This window comes from Zootoca vivipara, chromosome 15, assembly GCF_963506605.1.
Source record: "Zootoca vivipara chromosome 15, rZooViv1.1, whole genome shotgun sequence".
NCBI lineage: Eukaryota > Metazoa > Chordata > Lepidosauria > Squamata > Lacertidae > Zootoca > Zootoca vivipara.
This window is the reverse complement of record NC_083290.1, coordinates 1896422-1919764: the sequence shown is the minus strand read 5'-3', so window position 1 is coordinate 1919764 and position 23343 is coordinate 1896422. Positions and strand designations below refer to the sequence as shown.

At 51.1% G+C, this 23343-nt stretch overlaps 2 protein-coding genes across 3 annotated transcripts in view; one reads left to right on the top strand and one right to left on the bottom strand.

Moving 5' to 3' along the window:
* The window catches only part of GIT1 (GIT ArfGAP 1), a 50032-nt gene extending 37644 nt beyond the window's left edge, over nt 1-12388 (top strand). The window contains exons 11-21 of one of the 2 annotated variants that reach the window (XM_035139350.2): nt 21-118; nt 661-772; nt 864-997; nt 2153-2305; nt 4270-4515; nt 4771-4824; nt 6559-6645; nt 7090-7166; nt 7794-7976; nt 9410-9476; nt 10684-12388. In XM_035139350.2, the coding sequence (XP_034995241.2) occupies nt 21-118; nt 661-772; nt 864-997; nt 2153-2305; nt 4270-4515; nt 4771-4824; nt 6559-6645; nt 7090-7166; nt 7794-7976; nt 9410-9476; nt 10684-10896 (1424 nt within the window). In that variant the 3' untranslated portion in view covers nt 10897-12388. The remainder of the gene's footprint in view (nt 1-20; nt 119-660; nt 773-863; nt 998-2152; nt 2306-4269; nt 4516-4770; nt 4825-6558; nt 6646-7089; nt 7167-7793; nt 7977-9409; nt 9477-10683) is intronic. The other variant, XM_035139354.2, reaches the window with a different exon arrangement.
* Nucleotides 12389-13250: 862 nt separating this feature from the next.
* Nucleotides 13251-22001, bottom strand: TP53I13 (tumor protein p53 inducible protein 13). The gene is made up of 6 exons (XM_035140133.2): nt 21896-22001; nt 20290-20364; nt 16791-16919; nt 16245-16409; nt 15524-16145; nt 13251-13633 (listed from the first exon to the last, which is right to left on the bottom strand). The coding sequence occupies exons 1-6, from the start codon at nt 21986-21988 to the stop codon at nt 13521-13523; spliced, it is 1197 nt and encodes a 398-aa protein (XP_034996024.2). The 5' UTR covers nt 21989-22001; the 3' UTR covers nt 13251-13520.
* Nucleotides 22002-23343: the final 1342 nt, after the last annotated feature.

The following is a 23343-nucleotide window of genomic DNA, read 5'->3' as shown; positions in this document are numbered from 1 at the left end:
CCTCCTTTCTCCCTACAAAGTCTGGCTCACGACGCAGAACCACAGCACCTTGGTGACGGAGCGCAGCGCAGTCCCCTTCCTTCCCGTGAACCCCGAATATTCTGCAACACGCAACCAGGTAAAGTGGGTGGGACCCTCCTTCTTTCTGTGTGGCTGAGGGCCTGTCTTCTCTGCCTACTGTGGCTCCAGGCAAGGGTTAATTCTTGGTGGGCAGGGATGGAGAGAGGTGGCTGGGGCTTCTATCTTGCCCTTGAACCCAGGTCTGGAATCCCTGGGGCTTGCCCAGATACCAGAGAGCCAGTGGGGTGTAGTGGTTAGAGTGTTGGAATAGGACCTAGGAGAGTTCAGGGTTCGAATCCCTCTCTCGGCCAAGTAGCCCAATGTGTGTGGCCTTGGGCCAGTCACCTCCTTTCAGCCCATCCTACCTTGCAGGGTTGTTGTGAGATAAAACGGAGAGGAGGGGAACTGTCTTGTCTTTTAATGCAGAAAGTCCTAATCCTGACTCTGGGTGTTCATCGCGACTCCTGGATCTGGGCCGAGCTCTGCCTCTGTTCTGAGCTGGTCCACCTCCCTCCATATAGATGATTCTGATTCCCTCCCTCCCTCTCTCTCTCTCTCTCTCTCTCTCTCTCTCTCTCTCCCTCCCTCCCTCCCTCCCAGGGACGGCAGAAACTTGCCCGCTTCAATGCCCGGGAATTTGCCACCCTCATCATCGATATCTTAAGCGAGGCGAAACGTCGGCAGCAGGGCAAAAGCCTCTCCAGCCCCACAGGTTAGGGGGCAAGAGAGATGGGGCGCGGTGGGAACAGGGGGGCTGGAGGTCCACCCTGTCCCTTTATGGGGTTGTCACCTTGTCCCTGCAGAGATCCTCGACTCCTCCCTCCACGGGCCCAGCGACCTCGACGACCAACACGACTACGACAGCGTTGCCTCAGACGAGGACACGGACCAGGAGCCCCTCCGCAGTGCCAACGCAGGCCGCAATAACCGCGCTCGGGTAAGCCTCCCCCATGGGGAAAAGGGGGGGGGAGGGAACTGTGACATGTGACGATCATCAATGAGGACTAGTTTCCTGAGTAGTAGCTTTCATTTCCATCAAATTCAAATTCCAGACATCTTGCCCCATCTTATGTTCCCACCATAAGTGATAATGCTCACCAAGTTTATTGCAACCCTTCCAACACTGGAGAATGACATTTTTGACATTTGCAAAGGAGTGCAGTCATTTCGAAGAGTTTTCCCTAAGGAAACTGGAAACAGATTTTTAGGGTCACGATTTTCACATTTTGTTCTAGTTGTTGGGGGGGGGGGAATGTGCTCCAATATCTGGTTCCTATAACTTTGTAAGGGGGATTAACAGATCTGTAAATTACATGAAGAAATATAGAGTACAGTTTAGAAACTAATAGGGCAAAAATTCTTCCAGCTTTTTCTGGGGTGTTGGGAGGGGGGGCGGAAACTGCATTTCCTGGCAAAATCTGCTTGGTTTGTTGCTGTTGGCATTCCGCACTGATTTACAAGCATTCCGCAAAGCATGTCCCCCTCCCCATTTTCCCCTTCTTCTTCTTCTTCTTCTTCTTCTTCTTCTTCTTCTTCTTCTTCTTCTTCTTCTTCTTCTTCTTCTTCTTCTTCTTCTTCTTCTAAAATATTTTTTATTGGATTTTATCAAGAGAATACAAAAAAGAAGAAAAAGAAATAAAAACAAAAGCAAAAATAAAAATAAAAATACCATAGCACAATTCTATAACTTCTGATCTAAACATTTCGGACTTCCCCATTTCCCCTTCTTGAGTTCTAATTATTATAATAACTCTCACAGTTTCCAAATCTAAAATCACATTCTTTTTTCTAGGTTTTAACTTCTTTATTACTAACAACCTTTCTCCCTTCAAAATTGCTATTATTTAACTACCGTACTACTCTCTACCTCTTACCCAAAAATATTTAAACTTAACGTCCAAATCTTTTACCCTTTTGTTCCCACCCACACACCAGAATCCCACCCCCCTTTCCCTGAAGTCGGTGTCTCCAGATGCATCAGCCAGGATCTAACAAAGCATGTTGTTTTATCCCTGGAACATTTTTGTGTCAACCCCAGTAATGACCCCATCTGACTGAGCTCTCTCTCTCTCTCCCTCCCTGGAAAAAAAAGAGCATGGATTCCTCGGACCTCTCAGACGGTCCCATCACTCTGCAGGAGTATTTGGAGGTCAAGAAGGCGCTGGCCACCTCGGAAGCAAAAGTGCAGCAATTGATGAAAGTCAACAACAGCCTGAGCGACGAACTGAGGCGGCTGCAGAGAGAGGCAGGTTGCTGTTTGGGGTTGGGGGGTGGGTGGGAAGGGAACGCCCTGAAAGTGGTCTGAACAGGAGCAGCAACCGCGCAGTGAAATTTGGCAACTTAGAATCATAGAATCATAGAGTTGGAAGATACCACAAGGGCCATCCAGTCCAACCCCCTGCCAAGCAGGAAACACCATCAAAGCATTCTTGACATATGCCTGTCCACCACACTCCTTGGTAGCAAATTCCACTGCCGAACAGCTCTTACTGTCAGGAAGTTCTTCCTAATGTTTAGGTGGAATCTTATTTCTTGTACCTTGAATCCATTGCTCCGTGTCCGCTTCTCTGGAGCAGCAGAAAACAATCTCTCTCCCTCCTCCATATGACATCCTTTGATATATTTGAACATGGCTATCATATCACCCCTTAACCTTCTCTTCTCCAGGCTAAACATACCTAACTTCATAAGGTGGAAGGAAGGAAGGGTCTGAGATCGATGGCTGAGGCTGAGGCCAGGGGAATGGAGTGGTGCTGCCGTATGTTACGTCACGACTGTTGGTCCAGATAGTTCTCTGCAGTGTGATGCAGCAGCAAAAAGAGCTAGTGCTATTCTAGGCTGCATCAAGAGAAGTCTAGTGTCTAGATCAGTGATGGCGAAACTTGGCCCTCCAGCTGTTTTGGGGCTACAACTCCCATCATCCCTAGCTAACAGGACCAGTGGTCGGGGATGATGGGAATTGTAGTCCCAAAACATCTGGAGGGCCAAGTTTCGCCATCAGTGGTCTAGATCATGGGTAGGCAAACTAAGGCCCGGGGGGGGGGGGCCGATCTGGCCCAATCGCCTTCTAAATCCGGCCCGCGGACAGTCTGGGAATCAGCGTGTTTTTACATGAGTAGAATGTGTCCTTTTATTTAAAATGCATCTCTGGGTTATTTGTGGGGCATAGGAATTTGTTCACTTTTTTTTTTTTCAAAATATAGTCCAGCCCCCCACAAGGTCTGAGGGACAGGGACCCTGCTGAGAAAGTTTGCTGACCCCTGGTCTAGATCAAGGGAAGTGATGGTCCCACTCCCTTCTGCCTTGGTCAGATCTGTCCTGGAATACTGTGTCCAGTTCTGGGTGTCACAATTTAAGAAGGCTGTTGACAAGCTGGAAGGTGTGGAGAGGAGGGCGACCAAGATGATCAAGGGCCTGGAAACCAAGCCTGATGAGGAACGCTTGAGGGAGCTGGGATGTTTGGCCTGGAAAAGAGGAGATGTGAGAGCCATTTACAAATATCTGAAGGGCTGTCAAATGGAAGAGGGAGCAAGCTTCTTAAACTCCCTTGATGATAATAAATAAATAAATAAATAAATAAATAAATAAAATAATTGATTATTTATACCCCGGCCATCTGGCTAAGTTTCCCCAGCCACTCTGGGCGGCTTCCAACCGAATATTAAAAACAATACACAATGACAGTATTAAATGACAATACAACAGAGATCTGGAGACTAGACTTCTCTCGATGCAGCCTAGAATAGCATTAGCTTTTTTTGCTGCTGCATCACACTGTAGACTCATGCGAAACTTCTGGTCCACTAAGACCCCTAGATCTTTTTCACATGCACTGCTAGTAAGCCAGGTGTTCCCCATTCTGTATTTGTGCATCTGGTTCTTCCTGCCTAAGTGCAGAACCTGATATTCGTCCCTATTAAAATCCATCCTTTTAAATGTGTTTGTGGGAGTGGGTGGGGGAGTTAATTGGTTTCCCCAAAAATGTATTTGTGTGTTTTTATCTTGCGCGTTTATGCTGTGGACTGCCCCGAGATCTACGGATGATGGGCGGTATACAAATTTGATAAGTGCCATAAACTTCGCTAGCTCTGACCCAGTCCTCCAGTCCGTTAAAACCCTCTCAAATTGTGATTCCGCTTTTGGAGGTATGAGCCGCCTTCGGCCGGATCCAGCCCTGACAGTCCTATGCCCCTTCCTCTCGTGTTTCAGATCCACAAGCTGCAGGCGGAGAACATGCAGATTCGCCAGCAGGTGGGGCCCACCCACCCGGCGGCAGCGCCACCCCCCAGCGAGCGCCCCGACCACGGCCACATGGCCTCCACGGCCACAGGAGCCCACCGCCGGGACCGCCACGCCTTCTCCATGTACGAGCCGGGCACCGGGGCCCTCAAGCCCTTTGGCCAGCAGCCGATGGACGACCTGGTCACACGCCTTTCCACCCCGTTCCACCCCGGGGTGAGTGCCGAGGGGGGGGGTGCATTTGTGGGTGTGCGCCAGAGGACCCAAGGGTGGGTGTCAAGTCTTTTCCCACCTGACCTCTTTGCTTTAAATGAGAAAAAGTGGCTGGCGGGTTCCTTGCTGTGCGTAGCTGTGAGTTGAGAGTGACGTCCGCAGGGTTGGGATTCTGCCATCCAACAGGTGCTGCTTCTTTGTTGGGGGTCGCAGGGTTGCACCCCCCCCTGCTCACCCCTTGTTCTTCTGCCATCACAGGAGGTGGACGAGGAAGCCTTGTATTCCATCCACAACCAGGCCAGCATCTACCGGGTGAGTGGTGCTTCTTCCACCATTGCTAAATCCTTCAAAGCCTCAGGGTCCAATGTGACGACAACACTCTACCAGTTTATATGTACAGATACCAATTTTCACTAATTGGTAGGAAGGGAGTTTCACTAGCCCTGTGCTTTGCCGCAGAGCCCTATGAGCAAAGTATTTATTTATTTACTTTGTTTTAAAAGGGGGGAGGCTCAGGGTGAAAGATCTGGGGCTCAGCCGCCCCGCCCCCCCCCAACGTGGTTGCTTTTTACGACAGACTTCGTCGACCTCAGACCGCAACCCTCATCATAAACTCGCTAACCCAGGGGCTGATGGGAGTTGTAGTCCAAAGCAGCAGGAGGGCACCAGGTTGGCAATGCTGCCATTTTTCATATTTATTTCATGAAAATTATACACTGCTTGACTGCCGGGGGGGGGGGGGACATTGAAGCAGTTTACCAAAAAAAGATAAAACAAAAAGATTACCAGTAAGAAGAATTTCTTACTGGACCATAAAGAAGGCTGATCGCCGAAGAATTGATGCTTTTGAATTATGGTGCTGGAGGAGACTCTTGAGAGTCCCATGGACTGCAAGAAGATCAAACCTATCCATTCTTAAGGAAATCAGCCCTGAGTGCTCCCTGGAAGGACAGATCGTGAAGCTGAGGCTCCAATACTTTGGCCACCTCATGAGAAGAGAAGAATCCTTGGAAAAGACCCTGATGTTGGGAAAGATTGAGGGCACTAGGAGAAGGGGACGACAGAGGACGAGATGGTTGGACAGTGTTCTCGAAGCTACGAACATGAGTTTGACCAAACTGCGGGAGGCAGTGCAAGACAGGAGTGCCTGGCGTGCTATGGTCCATGGGGTCACGAAGAGTCGGACACGACTAAACGACTAAACAACAACAACAAGAAGAATTTTAAAAATTTGAGGCTTTTAAAAAGTTACAATAAAAATAGACTAAAAACAGATTAGAATTCACACCAGTTTCTAAATATGTAGGTAGGCTTGTCTAAGTGAAAATGCTTTCATCAGGTGCCCAAAAGAGCATATACCTACATGGTTATCAATCGGCAGGGAGTTCCAAAGTGTAGGTGCTGCCACACTCAAAAATGGGTTTCTTACACTTGTGGAAGGAGCGTTATGTGGCACCTTGCAACAGGGACAGTTCCACGGGTCAAAGTGGGCCACCCAGAAGACTTGAAAATAAAATCTCCTTGGCAAGAGAAATTGATGAACTATGCTGGGATGACAAGAAAACTGGGAAAATTCGGAACCAGGAGGACCAGACTTTCCTAAGGGAATGGACAAGGTTTATGGTATATTTGGAAAGCAATTGTAATCAATTAACATCTCTTGTAGGGTTGAAAGAAGTTTTGTAAGGAGTATTATATAAATTAACTGCGAAGAGAATTAATAATAGCTGTATTTAAGATTTGGATTTGTAGCAATAATTATAGGAACAAAATGCACAATTAGAAAAGACTTTAGAAAACAATCAGTTGGAAGAGACCACAAGGGCCATCCAGTCCAACCCCCTGCCAAGCAGGAAACACCATCAAAGCATTCTTGACATATGCCTGTCAAGCCTCTGCTTAAAGACCTCCAAAGAAGGAGACTCCACCACACTCCTTGGTAGCAAATTCCACTGCCGAACAGCTCTTACTGTCAGCTCTTACTATCAGTCGAGGTTGAAGGAAGTCCTAGGCTCTAACTGCTGCCTCCCGCCCTCTTCCTTTCAGATGCGGAAGGGCGGCTCCATCTCGTCAATGCCATTCCCTCAGTCTTCTCCCCTCTTGTCCTGCGCTCCTGAGAGCGGACGTCACATGGTGATTTAAGACATTTCAGTTTGCAGGGTGGGGTGGGGGTTAGTGTCTGAAGCTTCCTTTTTATTCCAGAGCAGACTCTTTGCCCATCTAGCTCAATGCTCTCTGCTCTGACCGGCAGCAGCTCTGCAGGGTCTCAGCGGGTGCTTCCTTTCCTAGCCCTGCCACCTTTTTTATTCAGCAATGGTGGGGATTCAACGTGGGACCTTTTGCATGCAAAATAGAGGGCTCCACCCACTCCCTGTCTGGCTGGACTCTTTGCCCACCTAGCTCAGTATTGCCTGCTCTGACCGCCAGCAGCACTTGGAGTTCCTTTAAACTAGAGGCGCCTGGGAACCCTCGGCATGCAAAGCAAGCCTCTGCTCCGGTAACACAACAGGGGTGCCTGCCGTCAGCTCCCCGCCCCCCTTTAACTCTGCCCAATTTCTCTTCCCCACTCCTTCCTAGACTGGAAAACTGGACCGACACGGCAGCGGCACAGACAGTGATTATGACAACACGCAGGGCGGAGATCTGCCTCTCAGGTGAGGGCAAGGGCTGTGCAGGGCATCCCTTGCGGGGACTTGCCCAGGACTAGCTGCTTGAGAAGACCTTGTGGCTCAAAAGTGACTAAGAATTCCAGGCATCCAGTGTGTTATTCTGGGAGCAGACCCGGTGACATGAATAGAGACTGTTAAGTCCATTCTCTGCAGTGGGCCTACTCTTGAGTAGAGTTTCATTGGAAACACCCCTCAGCTGCTGGCAAGCCAAATTCTGCGTCGAGGGAAGTTAGGTTCTGCAACCTGCTAGCATTATGCCACTCTGTAAACTTGTGCAATCCTTGTTTTGACAAACTGGGATGTGAGGGTCACATAAGCAGCTCGGGTATCTCCCCTCTCTTTTTCAACAGCTGGAAATCTTACTCAGCAATTCTCCAAGTTTTTGTGGTTTTCTTCTCTCTCTCCCCCCTCACCCACCATAAGGACTAGGAACTTACATTTTTCCTTTAAACAGAAGCGAAGATTCTTCTGGCGCTCTCCGTGGTCCCTGCCTAGAAATAGCACCCTCCCTTGCTCTTGATGGTGGCAATATCTGAGTTGGCATCAGGGATCAGGAGGGTAGCAACTTTCACTGCCCCCAAACTCACTCTGCCTCCCCCCCTCCTTTCTCAGCATGGATGGGAAGCGCTTGCTGGACCTCAGCAAGGATGACGACTTGCACCCAGAACCTGAAGCACTGGAAGGCGACCTGGACCCGGGCTTGCCCAGCACGGAAGACGTCATTCTCAAGACAGAACAGGTCACAAAGAATATCCAGGAGCTCCTCCGAGCTGCCCAGGAGTTCAAGCACGACAGGTCAGGATGAATCCCTCCAGGAATCCTCTGGGGAGGGCAACATGGGGTAGGAACAGATGGGTGGTGGGCATTGGTACACGTGGGCCGTGAGAAATGAAAATGAGTGTGCCTGCTGCATCTCCGTGTGATTCTCCATTCTGGTCTTCCACTCAGCCAGCCTCCGCAAGAGGGAAGGTTGTCATTCTGGTATACTTTTTGCTGTTGTTAGCATTCAGTTGTTCGCGCTGGGGAGACAGCTGCAGGATTTGGTTCCTTTTGGAGGATATAGTCCTGTTGTGTGCATCTGCATGAGTCTCTGCTCTGAGTTTGCCACTTCCTTTTTTATTTTTTAGAATTTAAATTTAACTTTATTTGAATTTAAATTAAAATACATTCACACACAAAAACAAAAACAAAACCATATAGAAATAGTGACATACAAAAAAGCAAAACAATAATATAGAAATCATAATATACAAAATCATATAGAAATAATAACCATAATAAAACATATAAAATAATACTGTATAGCTTCTACTACAAATAATATAATGTAAATGATAATAATTATAATAATCATAAACATAATAAAGACAATACAAACAATCAACAAACAAAAATAAACACTCATTCAATTATTCAATCATGTCCGAAATCACGAGATCAGCATATGCTTCAACTATATTCCTAATTCCTTATTTACCTTGTTTATTTTAATCCTTCCCCTATGTCTCCTCCTCCCATATTAGACTTCCACTTATCTCTGTCTCAGATTCTTTAATTACTATTCTCTTATACTGCTACCCCTCAATTCTATATGATTATATAAATATATAAATATATCCTATAATCCTCAAATAATATCTAAATTCAAATAACATCAAAACTCCAAAAAAATAGAGGAAAAAATTCACCATTATTTAATTTTATCCATTTAAATTTAAACTCAAATTGGCTCAATACAAGGTATTAGAAATAAACCCAAGATTTCACCGTGCGGCACTGTCCCTTTATATACTCTCCAAACTTTCCCCAATTGCCGCTTCCTTAGCAAGGAGGGGCACCCAGATCTGGGACTTGTGCAGGCGACGGGGAGGCGGCAGATTCCCTCAAATGCTCTTAAGCGATCAGAATTGCTCTGCTGAATAAAGTTTGCTTTCTTCTTAAACCCCTAGAGCAGGCATCCCCAACCTTCGGCCCTCCAGATGTTTTGGACTACAATTCCCATCTTTCCTGACCACTGGTCCTGTTAGCTAGGGATCATGGGAGTTGTAGGCCAAAACATCTGGAGGGCCGCAGTTTGGGCATGCCTGCCCTAGAGGGATCTTTGGGTGATGCTGTGACTGGTGTGGGGGAACTCACAAGACCTGTGACGCAGGTGTGCGGGGAAGGAGTCAGTGCCCGCACCCTGCGGCTTTGGGCCTGGGCCTCATTCTGTCCCTTCTTAACCCCAGCAGCTTCGTCCCCTGTTCGGAGAAGATTCACGCTGCTGTCACGGAAATGGCGTCGCTTTTCCCCAAGGTAGGAGAGAGCGAGCAGGAGAGTCGCTTCTGCTGAGAGAGGGGTCTGGGTGGGGAAATCTCCTTCCCAGCCCGGGAAACATCCTCGAAATGAGCAAACGCCACTCCCAGGGGCTTCTCCTGGACATGACACCTCCCAAAGGATGTTGGCAGAGCTTGGGAAGTTTCCCCGATGAGGAAAGGTTGCAGCGCAATTTGCAGTTTAGAGAAAAGATGGTGTGGTAGAACTTTATAAAATGATGCCCGGCATTGAGGTGGTGGATCGAGAAAAACTTTCCTCTCTCGTACCACTAGAACTTGTGGGAGATTTGGGGCAGACAAAGAAAATCCTTCTTCACGCAGTGCAGTTAAACTCTGGAACTCCCTGCCACAGGAGGCAGGAATGATCACCAACCGGGATGGCTTTAAAAGAGGCCAGATTCATGGAGGAGAGGGCTATTGAGGGATACTAACCAAGATCGGATGCGGCAACGATTCTTAATATCAGTTGCTGGAAAGGGCAGGGAGGGAGAGTTTTATCTCATGCCCGAATCCTGCTTATAGGTTTTTCACTGGGGCATCGGTTTGGCCGCTGTGAGAACAGGATGCTGGTCTAGATGGGCCATGGGCCCGATCCAGCGGGCTCTCATATTCTTACGGGGCTCCTTAGAAGCAGGGAGTGGGAAGTGATAGTTTAAAATAGGGCCGGGGGAGGGCAGCAACATGGGACCCTCTCCCACCCCCCAGGAGCCAAGCTCCAACTTCCACCTCCCCTCAACCCGCCCACCCCCCATTATTTTGAATTTTTACATACACACAGAGATGAACAAGTCTATGATCCTATGATCAAGCAGGATATAACTTTTATGAAATACGTTTTTAAAAATTCACCGCCTAATGAATTTTTGGAAATGTAAAGCAAAACAGGCAACCTTTTGAGGTTCTCTGCACATGTTTTTGGCTTGGTGAAGGGTAGGGTTAATTCAGGCCCTTACTCTGAACTGGCTGGATGTGCAGGGCTAATTCAGGCCCTTACTCTGAACTGGCTAGATGTGCAGGGCTAATTCAGGCCCTTATTCCGAAGTGGCTGTGTAGGCCAGACAGAGAGTGCCTTTAGTCAGCAGTGAGGCTGGGAGGCCGCCTTGCGAGTTCACAATAAGATGGTTAGACTTGAACTCGGGACCTCTGTACGTGAGTTGGGAGTCTTACGCCACTCTCCCTTTCCACAGAAGCCGGCTCTGGAGACTGTGCGCAGCTCCTTGCGCCTGCTGAACGCCAGCGCCTACCGCCTGCAGAGCGAGTGCCGCAAGACGGTCCCCCCGGAGCCAGGGGCCCCCGTGGACTACCAGCTCCTGACCCAACAGGTCATCCAGTGTGCCTACGACATCGCCAAGGCCGCCAAGCAGCTGGTCACCATCACCACCCGCGAGAAGAAGCAGTGAAGGGCGGCCAGGCGGGGGGCGGGCGAGGCTGGCTCAGCCCCTCTTCCTCCCCCCCAGCTCCTCCCTTCCCCAGTGGAGGATTTTGGGGGGTGGGCCATGCAGCCACTTGGAAGTGTCCTTTCCCCACCGACCCACCTGCCCCCTCCCTGCCAATTGGCCCGCCTGCCCAGGCTGGGTTGGGTCAACGCTGCAACTTACGAGGGGCGGGATCGGGGCCCTATAGGGCACACGCCCCATGGCGCTGGGGTGCCTGCGCAGTGAAGAAAACTCCCCCTGTAAATATTCCCATCTCCCCATCCTTTGGCACGGGGCGGGGGGGCATACCTGTGGCGTTAAAGATGTGGCTTCATTCCAGCTCTCAGCAGCCTGGGAGGAAGCAGGCCATGGAGCCCCCCGTCTTGCATGCTGAAGGTCCCGGGTTCAAGCCCCAACGGCATCTCCAGGCGGGGCTGGGAGAAGCCCCTTGCCTGAAACCCTGTTGGGCTGCTGCCAGTCAGTGCAGACAGTCCTGGGTGGACAAATGGTTTGGACTTGGTCCAAGGCAACTTCCTTAGTTCTCCAGCGACATCTGGAGGGCCACGGATTCTCCGCCCCTGCGGCCACTCCAGATGTTGTCCGGCTCTTGCGTTCATCATCATCACAATCAACCTCGCCCGTGCTGTCTGCTCAGGGCGGTTGCGAGTTCAAGTCTAGAGCCCCTAGCCGGAGAGGGGCCACACATGCTCCCCAGCCTCGCCTTCAGACAGGGACGGCTAATCTGGCCCTTTGGCCACTGCAGGCTTTTTAAAGAATCACTATGTAGCCCAACCCCCTGAAAGACAGGAATCGCAGCCCAAAGGGATGCATCCAGACACACCTGGGGGGGCGCAGGTTAGCTTTCCCTGCCCGTTTTAGCAGGGCGGGGGTCCTCCTGAAAGGAGTCAAATCTTCCCCCCCCCCCTGCAAACATCACTCCTCTTCTTCTTCCTCCTCCTCCTCCTCCCCACCTTCCCATATAGTGCGTGGAACTGTATGTGTCCCGTTCCTGACTCACCTGACCACGCACCGATATATATATATATGTATAGAGAGATATATAAACACCAAATGTATTTATCTCACCACGTTCCCTTCCCTGATAGTGTTAACACTGGAATTACAACCTCTAGGTGCTGTGGGTCAGGGCCTCATTCCCCCCCCCCCTCCCTGGAAACCTCCTCCGGATGGGTCACTTCTCCCTCCATCATTCCTTTTTGGGGGGGGTGGGGAGTATGGGGGCTGCCTTTGCCTCTGTAGCAAAGAATCGGTTCCCCCCACTTCCCTCACTGGCCAGTCGTGTTCCCCCCGCCCCCTTGAAATCTGTGAAGTTTTTCATGCCATTGAGGGAATGTGGGGTGGGCTACCAGAGTGTGGGGAGGGGCAACACATGGCTATTGAGGGCTGCAACTGGGCACTGCGCTGGAAATCTCGTTTGTCCTGTAAATTTGTAACAAATAAAAAAGATGTGAGCATCTCCCGGGGCTGCCCCGTTGGAATAACTTATTTCCTCGCCTCTAAAAACTGCCACCCTATAGAGGTCATTTGAACCCGTTACCCTACCCCCAGAACCGGCTGAGTTGCCTGAATGTCTTGTCCGCCCGGGAAGATTCCTGTGTTTTGAGTATGCGCACGTTCCTTGGATCTAGGACAGGAATGTCACCCAGCAGTAGAGCAGAAGGTCCCAGGTTCAACCAGTGCAAGGCAGTGTGGCATAATGGTTAGATCCTCAGACTAGGACCTGCAAGAAACCAGGGCTCAAATTTATCCCCATGCAGCTCGCTGGGTATGACCTTGGCTCAGCCTAGCCTACCTCACAGGGTTGTTGCGGCAATTAAATGAGAAGGGGGAGAACCACGTACGACACCTCGAGTTCCTTGGAAGAAAAGGTGTTGCGTCAACGTAATAAATGAACCCCTTAAAAAGGCCCCCAATGAGAGACTGCCAGTCAGTGCCAGGGAGCAGGCCCTTTGTACCTCTCTCTGCAGCCTAATCCCAGGTGGCACACACCCTCCTTGAGTGCTTTGGCCAGGCTGGAAAGTGTCCTTGAACTTTGATAGAATCAATGAATTGTAGAGCTGGAAGGGACACCAAGGGGTCATCTAGCCCAGCCCTCTTCAAAAAATTTTTTTTACGAAAACAAAAGTTTGGGGGGGGGCGTGCTCCTTTTTCTACCACTTGCACTTGCCCGGCTGCTGACATGCAGCTCACAGGAAAGTTTTAGCTGCCCCAAGCGCCTAGTCCTCATGGCTACAGAAGACCTTATCTGTGCTGCCCTCAGAAAAACCCAGGCTAACCCACGCAAAACAGACTTGGCTATGTGGCGTGCCTCCCCCCCCCCCCCCCGGATCTGCAAATCTCCTGGTTGCTTTAGGGATGCCTCATCCTGCTTTTGTAGCAAAAATAAACGAGATTTTATTGCGTAAGAAAAACAAACGAAGGCCAGGAGCCAGCTCCTCGGGAGAGTAAACAGACCACAGTCGGGCTGCTGTTTCGCCGGAACACCAAAGTTTCGCTCGCAGACGACCTCCTCCCTCTTTGCCTCTGTTGGCAAAGCCCAGATTTCTGGGAGGCCTGTGGCTGGACGTCTCCGCCAAAGAGGGTCGTCCCTAATCCGAGCTGTCGCTGGACGTCGACAAAAGAGGCGCCTTGGGCGGGAGCTGCTGCCGGCTCCGCTTCTTGCGCCTGGTCTGGGCGGAGAGAAGACGCCGCTTGATCACAGCTGCAAAAGGAGAAAGGGGAGGAAAGACTTTGCAAGCTGGCAGGAAGCTCTCGGTGCAGGAGATGGGGAGCCAGCCCTACGGCTGACCCCTTGGAGCCACGTCTCCTGCCGACTGTGGGTTCATGGAGATAGGGGAACTTAATAGGGCACCCTCCACGCCTCACCACGGGGGCCCAGCAAAGCAGTCATCCCCCCCACAACCCCCACTGCAGCCAGCCCCACTTATTTTAGGCAGGGGTCCACATCGCTGGGATGCAGGGCACAGTCTCCAACAGGAAGGTCCCAGGTCTAAAGCACAGCATCTCAAGGTAAGACTAGAGATATCTCATCAGGTATAAAACCGATCAAACAACTGGGTGGCAAACACAGAAGACCCTTCCTGAATGAAAATTTGCATCTGCGTCCTCGCTAGCCGATGGCCATTTCCAAATTGTTGTTGTTGTTAATAATAATAATATATTATTTATACCCTGGGACCCAGGTGGCGCTGTGGTTAAACCATTGAGCCTAGGGCTTGCCGATCAGAAGGTCGGCGGTTCGAATCCCTGTGACGGGGTGAGCTCCCGTTGCTTGGTCCCAGCTCCTGCCAACCTAGCAGTTCGAAAGCACATCAAAATGCAAGTAGATAAATAGGAACCGCTACAGCGGGAAGGTAAACGGCGTTTCTGTGCGCTGTTCTGGTTTGCCAGAAGTGGCTTAGTCATGCTGGCCACATGACCTGGAAGCTATACGCCGGCTCCCTCGGCCAATAATGTGAATGAGCGCGCAACCCCAGAGTCGGTCACGACTGGACCTAATGGTCAGGGGTCCCTTTACCCTTTATTTATACCCTGTCCATCTAGCTGGGTTTCCCCAGCCACTCTGGGCAGCTCCCAACAGATTATTATTATTATTATTATTATTATTATTATTATTATTAGCAATAAAAGATCAAACATTAAAAACTTCCCTAAACAGGGCTGCCTTCAGATGTCTTCTATAAGCCAGATAGTTGTTCATTTCCTTGACATCTGGTGGGAGGGCGTTCCGCAGGGCGGGCGCCACCACCAAGAAGGTCCTCTGCCTGGTTCCCTGTAACCTCACTTCTCGCAGGGAGGGAACCGCCAGAAGGCCCTCGGAGCTGGACCTCAGGGTCAGGGCTGAACGATGGGGGTGGAGATGCTCCTTCAGGTATACAACCCCGTTTAGGGCTTTAAAGGTCAGCACCAATACTTTGAATTGTGCTTGGAAACATACTGGGAGCCAATGTAGGTCTTTCAGGACTGGTGTTATATGGTTCCAACCTCTGCCGTGAACTTCTCCAGTGAGGGATGGCCCACCACACCTCTAGGTAATTGGGAGGTGGGCTGCCCGAATGCAGAGACCCCCTTCAGCTATTGCTAGAAGGTAACTCTTAATATTCACCCCCAGAATGACTTTGCCTGATTCAGAAGTGCTGAGTGTAAAATCTCAGGGGAAAACTGCTGGACTCCCATCATCCCTGATCTACTGGGCATCCCGGCTGGAGTGGTTGCGAGTTCGGAGTCCGGCAACACCCGGAAAGCCAAAGTTTCCCCACACGCTCTCCTCTAAGCCTTCACCCCTCTGGTCAAGCGCAGAGCAGGGGTAGGCCGCATCTTGCGGCCAGGAGTTCCGCAGTTTATCAACAGCCAGCAACCAGCATTTCCCACCCACCCTCGTCAAAACACGGAGCTCGAGTAGGCCGCATCTTGTGGCCAGGAGTTCCGCAGATTATCCAATCTTAGGTTGCTACAGTAAACAACCAGCATTTCCCCAGAGTTTAAAATTGGGCACTGGGTTTGCTCTGGATATGTGCACAATGCTGCACCTGCCCCACAGCATGGGGGGGGGAGGGCTGAGACCCCACGGCCTTCCCCGTGGGCCACTCACCAGCCACTGTGTCGCTCCCCTCCTCAATGCTTGTGGTCCAGTAGAGGCTTCTCCCACGGCGGCACTTCCGGTGGAGCCGTGTGTAGAGGACTGCGAGGGTCAGCACCACCAGCAGGAAAGTGAGGGCGCTGGCCGCCCAGGCCGCCTCTTCGGTGCGTGGGGTGGGAACACGGACCCCCACCTGGGACCCTCTGGCTTCCTTCCTGCCTTCGTGGCCTTGCGCTTTGCCGAGTCCTCCATCCGGACACCGGCATCCCGTGCCGCCGGACGGTCTCACCTCGGTGCGCAGGACAGGCAGCGAGGGGCGGATGTCCTGCGTGACGAGGGGCTGCTGCCCGAAGAGGCCGCCTGGCAGGGGCGTCGCACTCAGCCAGACCCGTCCACCGAGGTCCATTGACTCTGGAACGTCCTTTTGCTCAGCCTGCAAGCTCAGGGCAACAGGAGGCGGGCCACTGTTTGCGCCTTTTGCGGAGTTGGCGGTTGCAGAATGCCTTCCGCCACCCACATCTGCTTGCAGAAGGCCATCTGCCCAGCGACGAAGAGCCCGGCGCTTCCTGCCTGGTCTCCGCAGTTTCCGGGGAACTCGCGTGGCTTCCCAGCATTGGAGCAGCTTCTGCAAAGCCTGGGAATGGGAAAGAGGTGCTGGGTTTTATCGGCAAGAGTTCCTGCGGAGTTCCTGCGGAGCTCTTCCCCTTCCGCCACCAACCAACCATTGCCTCACCTGTGCCAGGTGCGTCGGGCACAAACCTCTGCCCGCCGCAGATGCTCGCTTCAGGAAATGGCAGCGTTCCCCGCCTGTCGGGGGCTTCTCAGAGCTCTGCTGGGCCATGTGGCTCTCGAGCCAAGCGACGGCCTGGGCCACTTCTGCCTTTGCCAGCGGCAGGGGCTATGAAGCAAAAGATCTGGTTAGCCAAAGCAAACACAGCCCCTTTAGCCATGATTCCTAGAATCATAGAGTTGGAAGAGACCACAGGGGCCATCCAGTCCAACCCCCTGCCATGCAGGAAACACCATCAAAGCATTCTTGACATATGCCTGTCAAGCCTCTGCTTAAAGACCTCCAAAGAAGGAGACTCCACCACACTCCTTGGCAGCAAATCCCACTGCCGAACAGCTCTTACTGTCAGGAAGTTCTTCCTGTGGCGGGTCAGACTCGTCTGGTCCCAACTACGATTCTGTGATTCCTTCCTCCCGCTCCCCAAATCCTGGAGGGCCAATGGCAGGGAATCTTCTCCCTTGCTTGGCAGCCTCTGCCCAGCACACTCACCCAATGTCCTGTGGGGCCGTCATGCGGGGCTCGGGCCTGGCGGGGCAAGCAGGCTCGGGCCAGGAAGGTCAGCTGCCTGCGGAGGAACAGGGGAGCGCACTGGTGGTCGAGAAAAACGATGCCCCCATCCTATGGAGAGAAGACTTTTTAAAGAAATGAAGGCACACACACACACACCATTTACTGATCTTGGGTGATATCCCCTAGTGGCCAGTCCCCCAAGTGCATCTGTTTAGGGGTTGGCAACCCTTTTGGCCCCAGCAGGCCAGGTCTGGAACTGGCAGAGGTGGTTGGGGCAAGGAAGGCAGAGGGATTGAGCCTGGCAGGTTACGAGATTCCATATAATGAGGACACCAAAACTGGCCTCCCCTTGGGGCATCTGGTTGGCCACAGTGAGAAGAGGATGCTGGACTCTCTGGGCCCCCTCTGGCAGCCAGGCTCTCCCAGAGTCACAGAGTAAGGATATCAGACAGACAGCATGGTGTAGTGGTTAGCGTATTGGAGACCAGGGTTCAAATCCTCCCACTCAGCCATGGGTGACTCTGGACCAGTCTAACCTACCTCACAGGGTTGCCGTGGGGGTTAAATGAGGAGTGGGAAAGCACCCAGCAACATGGAGGAAAAGGTGGGATATAAATGCAACAAACAAACTATAAACAACTCCAGGGGGGGTTGGACTAGATGACCCTTGGTGTCCCTTCCAACTCTGCTGGGAATCACAAGTGGGGAGAGTTGCCGCTGTTGTGCACAGGTCTTGCTTGTGGGCTTCCTCAAAGAGGCATCTTGTTGGCCACCGGGAAAACAGGAGGCTGGACTAGATGGACCCCCTTTGGCCTGATCCAGCAGGCTCTCCTTATGTTCTTATGGAACTTCCAGGTTCAGAGGCAGTCTATCTTGGCTGCTAGGTTTTTAAGGGGTGTTTGGCCACTGTGAGGACAGGAGGCTGGACTAGGTGGCCTGATCCAGCTCCTGCTGCGATGCTCTTTCTGAAGTTCTTACCGGGCCAATTTTACACAAATCAAGCCCTGCAGGAATGGGGCCTGGTCAGCTTGGGAATGATCCCTTTGCCAGCAGAGTTTAAAATGCCTCCTCCACCCCCAAAGCGGGTGGCAAGAATCCTGGCACAAGGAAGCCTCTCTTCCTTCCCATGCTTCTCTGTGGGGAATGAGGGGGGAGAAGGAGAGCAGAGCGGCTGCCTTCGAAATGCCACCTGGGCAATTTCTCATTGGCTCAGAGGAAGGAGGGAGGAGCCCCTGGCTTTGGGTGGGGACCAACGGGAGAGAAGCAGGGGACACCCTTTTCCCGCCTCTGCATGTTTTGGGAATTAAAGGAGAAGGGAAGAAATAGGATCCTCCAGGAAGCCAGATTGGAGGCCGTGGATCCCACACTCCAAATGCAAGCCGAATGGGTCAAGAGACAGCAAAATTATGGAAAGAAACCTCTAGACGCTGTTTCAGTACTCGGAGGCAGGGGGAGACTAATTCGTTCACTTGGGTATTTGCTGATCACTAAAACCAAGCTTTCGCCATTAACCCTGGACTGATTTGTCCTTTTAATTGCCCCGCTTTTATCAAGAACTTTAAGGTAAAGGGACCCCTGACCATTAGGTCCAGTCGTGACCGACTCTGGGGTTGCGCGCTCATCTCGCATTATTGGCCGAGGGAGCCGGCGTATAGCTTCCAGGTCATGTGGCCAGCATGACAAAGCCGCTTCTGGCAAACCAGAGCAGCACATGGAAACGCCGTTTACCTTCCCGCTGTAGCGGTTCCTATTTATCTACTTGCATTTTGACGTGCTTTCAAACTGCTAGGTTGGCAGGAGCTGGGACCAAGGAACGGGAGCTCACCCTGTCACAGGGATTCAAACTGCCGACCTTCTGATCAGTAAGCCCTAGGCTCAGTGGTTTAACCCACAGCGCCACCTGTCCCTCCATCAAGAACTTTAGCCTACAGTAATTGTTGTTGCAAATGCAGCTGGAATTTTTTGGCGAAAGGCAGTTCAGAAGGGTTTAAAAATAAATAATGTGTGTTAATAGGCTGAAGAGAACAGGTGAAGATATAAGGCGAACACATTGAGAATCTGTGCTGTGGACACAAACTAGGATGGCCTTAAAAGATGGGGCAAATTCACGGAGGAGACTGCTCTACTATCCACAAGGTAAAGGTAAAAGTGGATGGCCACATGGGTGGCGCTGTGGTCTAAACCACTGAGCCCCTTGTTGCTTGCCAATTGGAAGGTCGGCGGTTCGAATCCCCACGACGGAGTGAGCTCCCGTTGCTCTGTCCCAGCTCCTGTCAACCTAGCAGTTCGAAAGCACACCAGTGCGAGTAGATAAATAGGTACCGCTGCAGTGGGAAGGTAAATGGTGTTTCCGTGCGCTCTGGTTAGTGTTCCATTGTGCCAGAAGCGGTTTAGTCATGCTGGCTACATGGCCCAGAAATCTGTCTGTGGACAAACGCTGGAACCCTTGGCCTGAAAGTGAGATGAGCGCCACAACCCCATAGTCGCCTTTGACTGGACAACTGTTCAGGGGTCCTTTACCTTTTACATTTTTTACTATCCACAATGGTCATGTTTTCCCTCCTCTGTCGGAGGCAGTGAATGCCTCTGAATCCCAGTTACTGGGAATCCAAAGTAGGGAGTGTTGCTGCTGTGCTCAGGTCCTGTTTGTGGGTTTCACTTTGGGGTACCTGGTTGGACATTGTGAGAAAAAGATGCGGGACTAGAGGGCCCCCCTTTGGCCTGATCCTGCCGGGCTCATTTCTCAGGTTCTTAAACTCTGGAATGGGGCACACAATCCAGATTCCTGCAAAGTTCAGCTTATTTACGTTCCCATTTACCTAAAACATTGTTACACCATCAAACATCCAAGGCACTGAGCAACATTTAGAAGGCAATATACGGGTTAGCAACCACAACGCCCGCTAGCAAAACTAGCAGATAAAAGAAATTTCTAGAACAAGCGCTGGGAATAAGATGAGAGGGAGGAGATGGGAAAATAAGAGAGAGACAGACAGACAGATAGACAGACAGACCAGAGTCAAAGCATACCAGCCAGAACAACTTCAGAATTTCACCCACCAAGTAGCAGGTGGGGCAAACAAACATTCCAGGAAAAGTTAAGAACCGTTTCCAACCAAAATGCCTCTTTTTAAATTAAAAGGTGTTTACAAGGCAGAGGAATGGCTATCAGAGAGGGAGCGAAGTGGGGCCCTTCCGAATATATGTTGGTTTTTTTTAAAAAAGCACGTGATTCACACTCAAAAGCCAAAGGAGGGGAGTATGAATGAGATTTTGATTCCTTGCCATGAGTTGTAAAACCAGAATAAATTATGCAAAATCATGCAAACTGGTTGGAATTTTTGATGGTGTGGGCAAGAGAATTTGGCTTCTTGTGGTATGAGAATTTCGACACCTTGCGTGCAAATGTTTTATTTTGGGGTACCAATGCCCCTGAAAATATTTTCGGGCGATTATGGCTTGAGAGCTAGCTTTCTACCTGCTGAGGGACCGGCCAGGATACCACACGACAGCGATATTGCTCTTCAGAAGGGAGATCTTGTTGAAAACTGGGCTGCAAGGAAGAAAAGAAACAACAACTAAGAATTTCCCTTCCCCAAAAGTTCTCCCCCCCCCCCGCACTTTTTATTCACCAAACCCTCCTTTCCAAGGCAACCTATGTTTTGTCCTCACCTCTTCAATCCTGCCCTTAATCCAGAACCATGAGGACTAGAACCTGTATTTCATTTTGGGGGGAAGAGCCATAGCTCAGTGATCGGACACCTGCTTTGCATGCAGAAGGTCCCAGGTTCAATCCCAGACAGCATCTCCAGGTTGGGATGAGAAAGGGGTCCCTTTTTGAGACCCTGGAGGTCTTCTTTCTGGTTTATTAGGAGCAGCCAAAAGCCCCAACTGCAGGTCACGGATTGGGCCCAGAGGAGGGCATCCTGACACCATTGAAGTGGTCCAAAGCAGGCATTATTTGGCCACCCCTGCCTCCTACCATGTCCTGCCAGCAACATTTAATGGCCAGTCTGCACCTAAACAGGATTCAGCAAAGCTTTTAATAAGGCTCAAAGCATCTTGTTAATACAGTATGTATATATATTTTTCTTTTTCTGTAATTGAATGAATTATGTTATGTAAATAATACGTGGAACATAAGGATAAGCTTAAAACAGGATGAGAAGCGTGGGGGGGGGACAAGGGAGGGGTGGGAGGGAGGGGGTAAAGTGGGGTCAACAATGCAATGTGATACATGTTTTTATTGATTTTATTGGTCTGTATCCTTTTGATTTTTTTTTTAGATATCAATAAAGCTTTATATATATATATATATATATATATATATATATATATATATATATATATATATATATATATAATAAGGCTCAAAGCTCTGATAGCCCTATCTGCTCCTCTGCAACCCCAATCAACAGGCAATGCATTTGGAAGGAAGTTTTATTCAGAATAGATCCACTAAACTTAACGCTCTTAGTTTACTCACGTCCGTTATTAGTGCCTGTGAGTCTACTCTGAGTATGACTAACGCTGGATCCAACCCAACAGGCCGAGTGATGACCTGTTTTCCGTTCAAAATTTTGTTTTGGTACTAATCTCCTACTTTATAAAACGTGTGCACTTAACCCCACCCCACCCCAAAACAGCGCTTGGCTCACTGAACAAGGTTTGGGCGGCGGGGAGACGATCGAGGGTTTGCTCAAGAAGGTGCGTGGCTAGAATTTAGGAGCAGCCTCTGAGCACGTGCAGAGCGTGCCCCACAGCCTCACAGGATTTACGGCCCACCGCCTTCTGAGACGAGCTCTCCCACTCCCACCCCAAGCCCGACTAGCTGGTCTCCACTCTCCTAGTCAAACGAGGGATCGAAAAAAGAAGCAACAGCCGAGAGTTTTGCAGCCCCTGAACTCAACAGCTCGGGGCGAGTAACCACTAACTTTTAAGGCCACTTAAGATGCAATGGGTCTACTCTGGAGGCGGACTTAGGAGTCCCGCGCCCCGGAGCGCCTCCCTCCTTGATTGGCAGCAGGGAGGGGGTCGCGGAGGGGCGGAAAGAGAGCGAGAAGAGCGCGCCGCCTCTGCCTCACCTTCCCCGCCTCGACGCCGGGCGCCAGGCTGAGCAAGAAGAGCAGGATCGGGGGCCCCGGAGGCGGCGGCGGCAGCAGCAGCGGCTCCCCCATCCGGTCCGGCGGCGGCGGCTGGGCTGGGCTGGGCCGGGGAAGGCTGGGCTGGTCCCTCGGGCGCCGCCTCCTCGCGCTCCTGCCGTGCGCCCTGCGTAAAAGCGCACCGCCTGGCGGCCGTCGGAGTTCCGGGCGCTCCGGGCCCCAAGCTCGGCGGGAAGGCGGAGCCTGGGAAGGAGCGAGCCGGCTGGCTACGGGCCAGGGAGGGAATGCCGCTTCGCAAGCGCTGCTCGCCTGCTGAAATGTCTCTTTACCAACTCGGAACAGCTGGAAAGGGGAATCGGACAAATGCGCGCAGGAGAAGCGCTGCCAGCCATGAGGGCGAGCAAGCGTCTCTGATCTCTCCCCGCTGGAGAGGGCTGATGCCCTCGGGTCTCACTTGCCGGCTTGCTAACCATGCAGCGGGTTGTCTGCTCGAACAGGCCTTTGCCCCGATACGCGGCAGCTAGCAAGCTCTCCTGAGGTTGTTTTTATTCATTTGATTACGATAATATCCCACCTTTGCCCCAAGGAGATCCACGTGGCTTTCAGAGTTCTCGCTCACACGGATTTTACTCTCAAAACAACCCTGGGAGGTTGCTCTCTTTCAGCTCTTCTTATGTTTTAATGGAACCTCCAGGTCCGGAGGCAGTCTATCTAGATTCCTTAGTTCTTTAGTGATATTTGGCCAGTGTGAGAACAGGATGCTGGACTAGGTGGGCCCCCTTTGGCCTGATCCAGCAGGCTCTTCTTACCTACTTACTTGGAAACAGTGGCAAGCTCATCACCTTGAAATTCTCTGCATTACAATTAGATCCAAGGAGTCAGCCATCTTGATTATTAATTTAAGGCTCCAGAATCATAGCTGCCAAGTTATCCCTTTTTTTAAGGGAAATTCCATTATGCTGAATAGGCTTCCTCGCGAGAAAGGGGAAAACTTGGCAGCTATGGCCAGAATACCAGATGGATGGAAGTCAGTCTTTGTTCAGCCTTGAGTCATAACAGCCAGATGGACACATTGAGCGGTGCGTGGGGGAATGTCAGTCTTCATCCTCTTGATTTGGAAACAGAATAATTAGCGAGGAACAATTGAAGGCTAACTAATTCCCCCAGTGATGGCTGGTGGCCATTGGGACTGATAGGGCAGAAGGCAGGGAGTTCAACAGTAGGGGGCGCCAGAGCCAATGACAGGCAGAAACATCAAATTCCAGTTTTGTCCCCAAAGCTCCCCACCCCACCCCTGTTGAAGTCTACAAGGGACAACACTGAGACTAAAGTGGGGGGGGGGAGCTGATGGGTAGGGCCACCCTCTGGACTGGATGTGGGCAAGCGGAGGTTGGTGGAGCAATGCCCCATTTCCCCTCCAGGGCTAATCA

Bases quoted from the DNA above. Each gene is read 5' to 3' on its own strand.
- TP53I13 (XM_035140133.2), bottom strand. From the start codon at position 21,988: ATGGGGGAGCCGCTGCTGCTGCCGCCGCCGCCTCCGGGGCCCCCGATC. The intron at 16,410-16,790 runs GTGAGTGTGCTG...TTTGCTTCATAG, and splicing joins ACGGCCCCACAGGACATTGG to CCCCTGCCGCTGGCAAAGGC. The intron at 13,634-15,523 runs GTGAGTGGCCCA...CTCCTTTTGCAG, and splicing joins GGGGAGCGACACAGTGGCTG to CTGTGATCAAGCGGCGTCTT.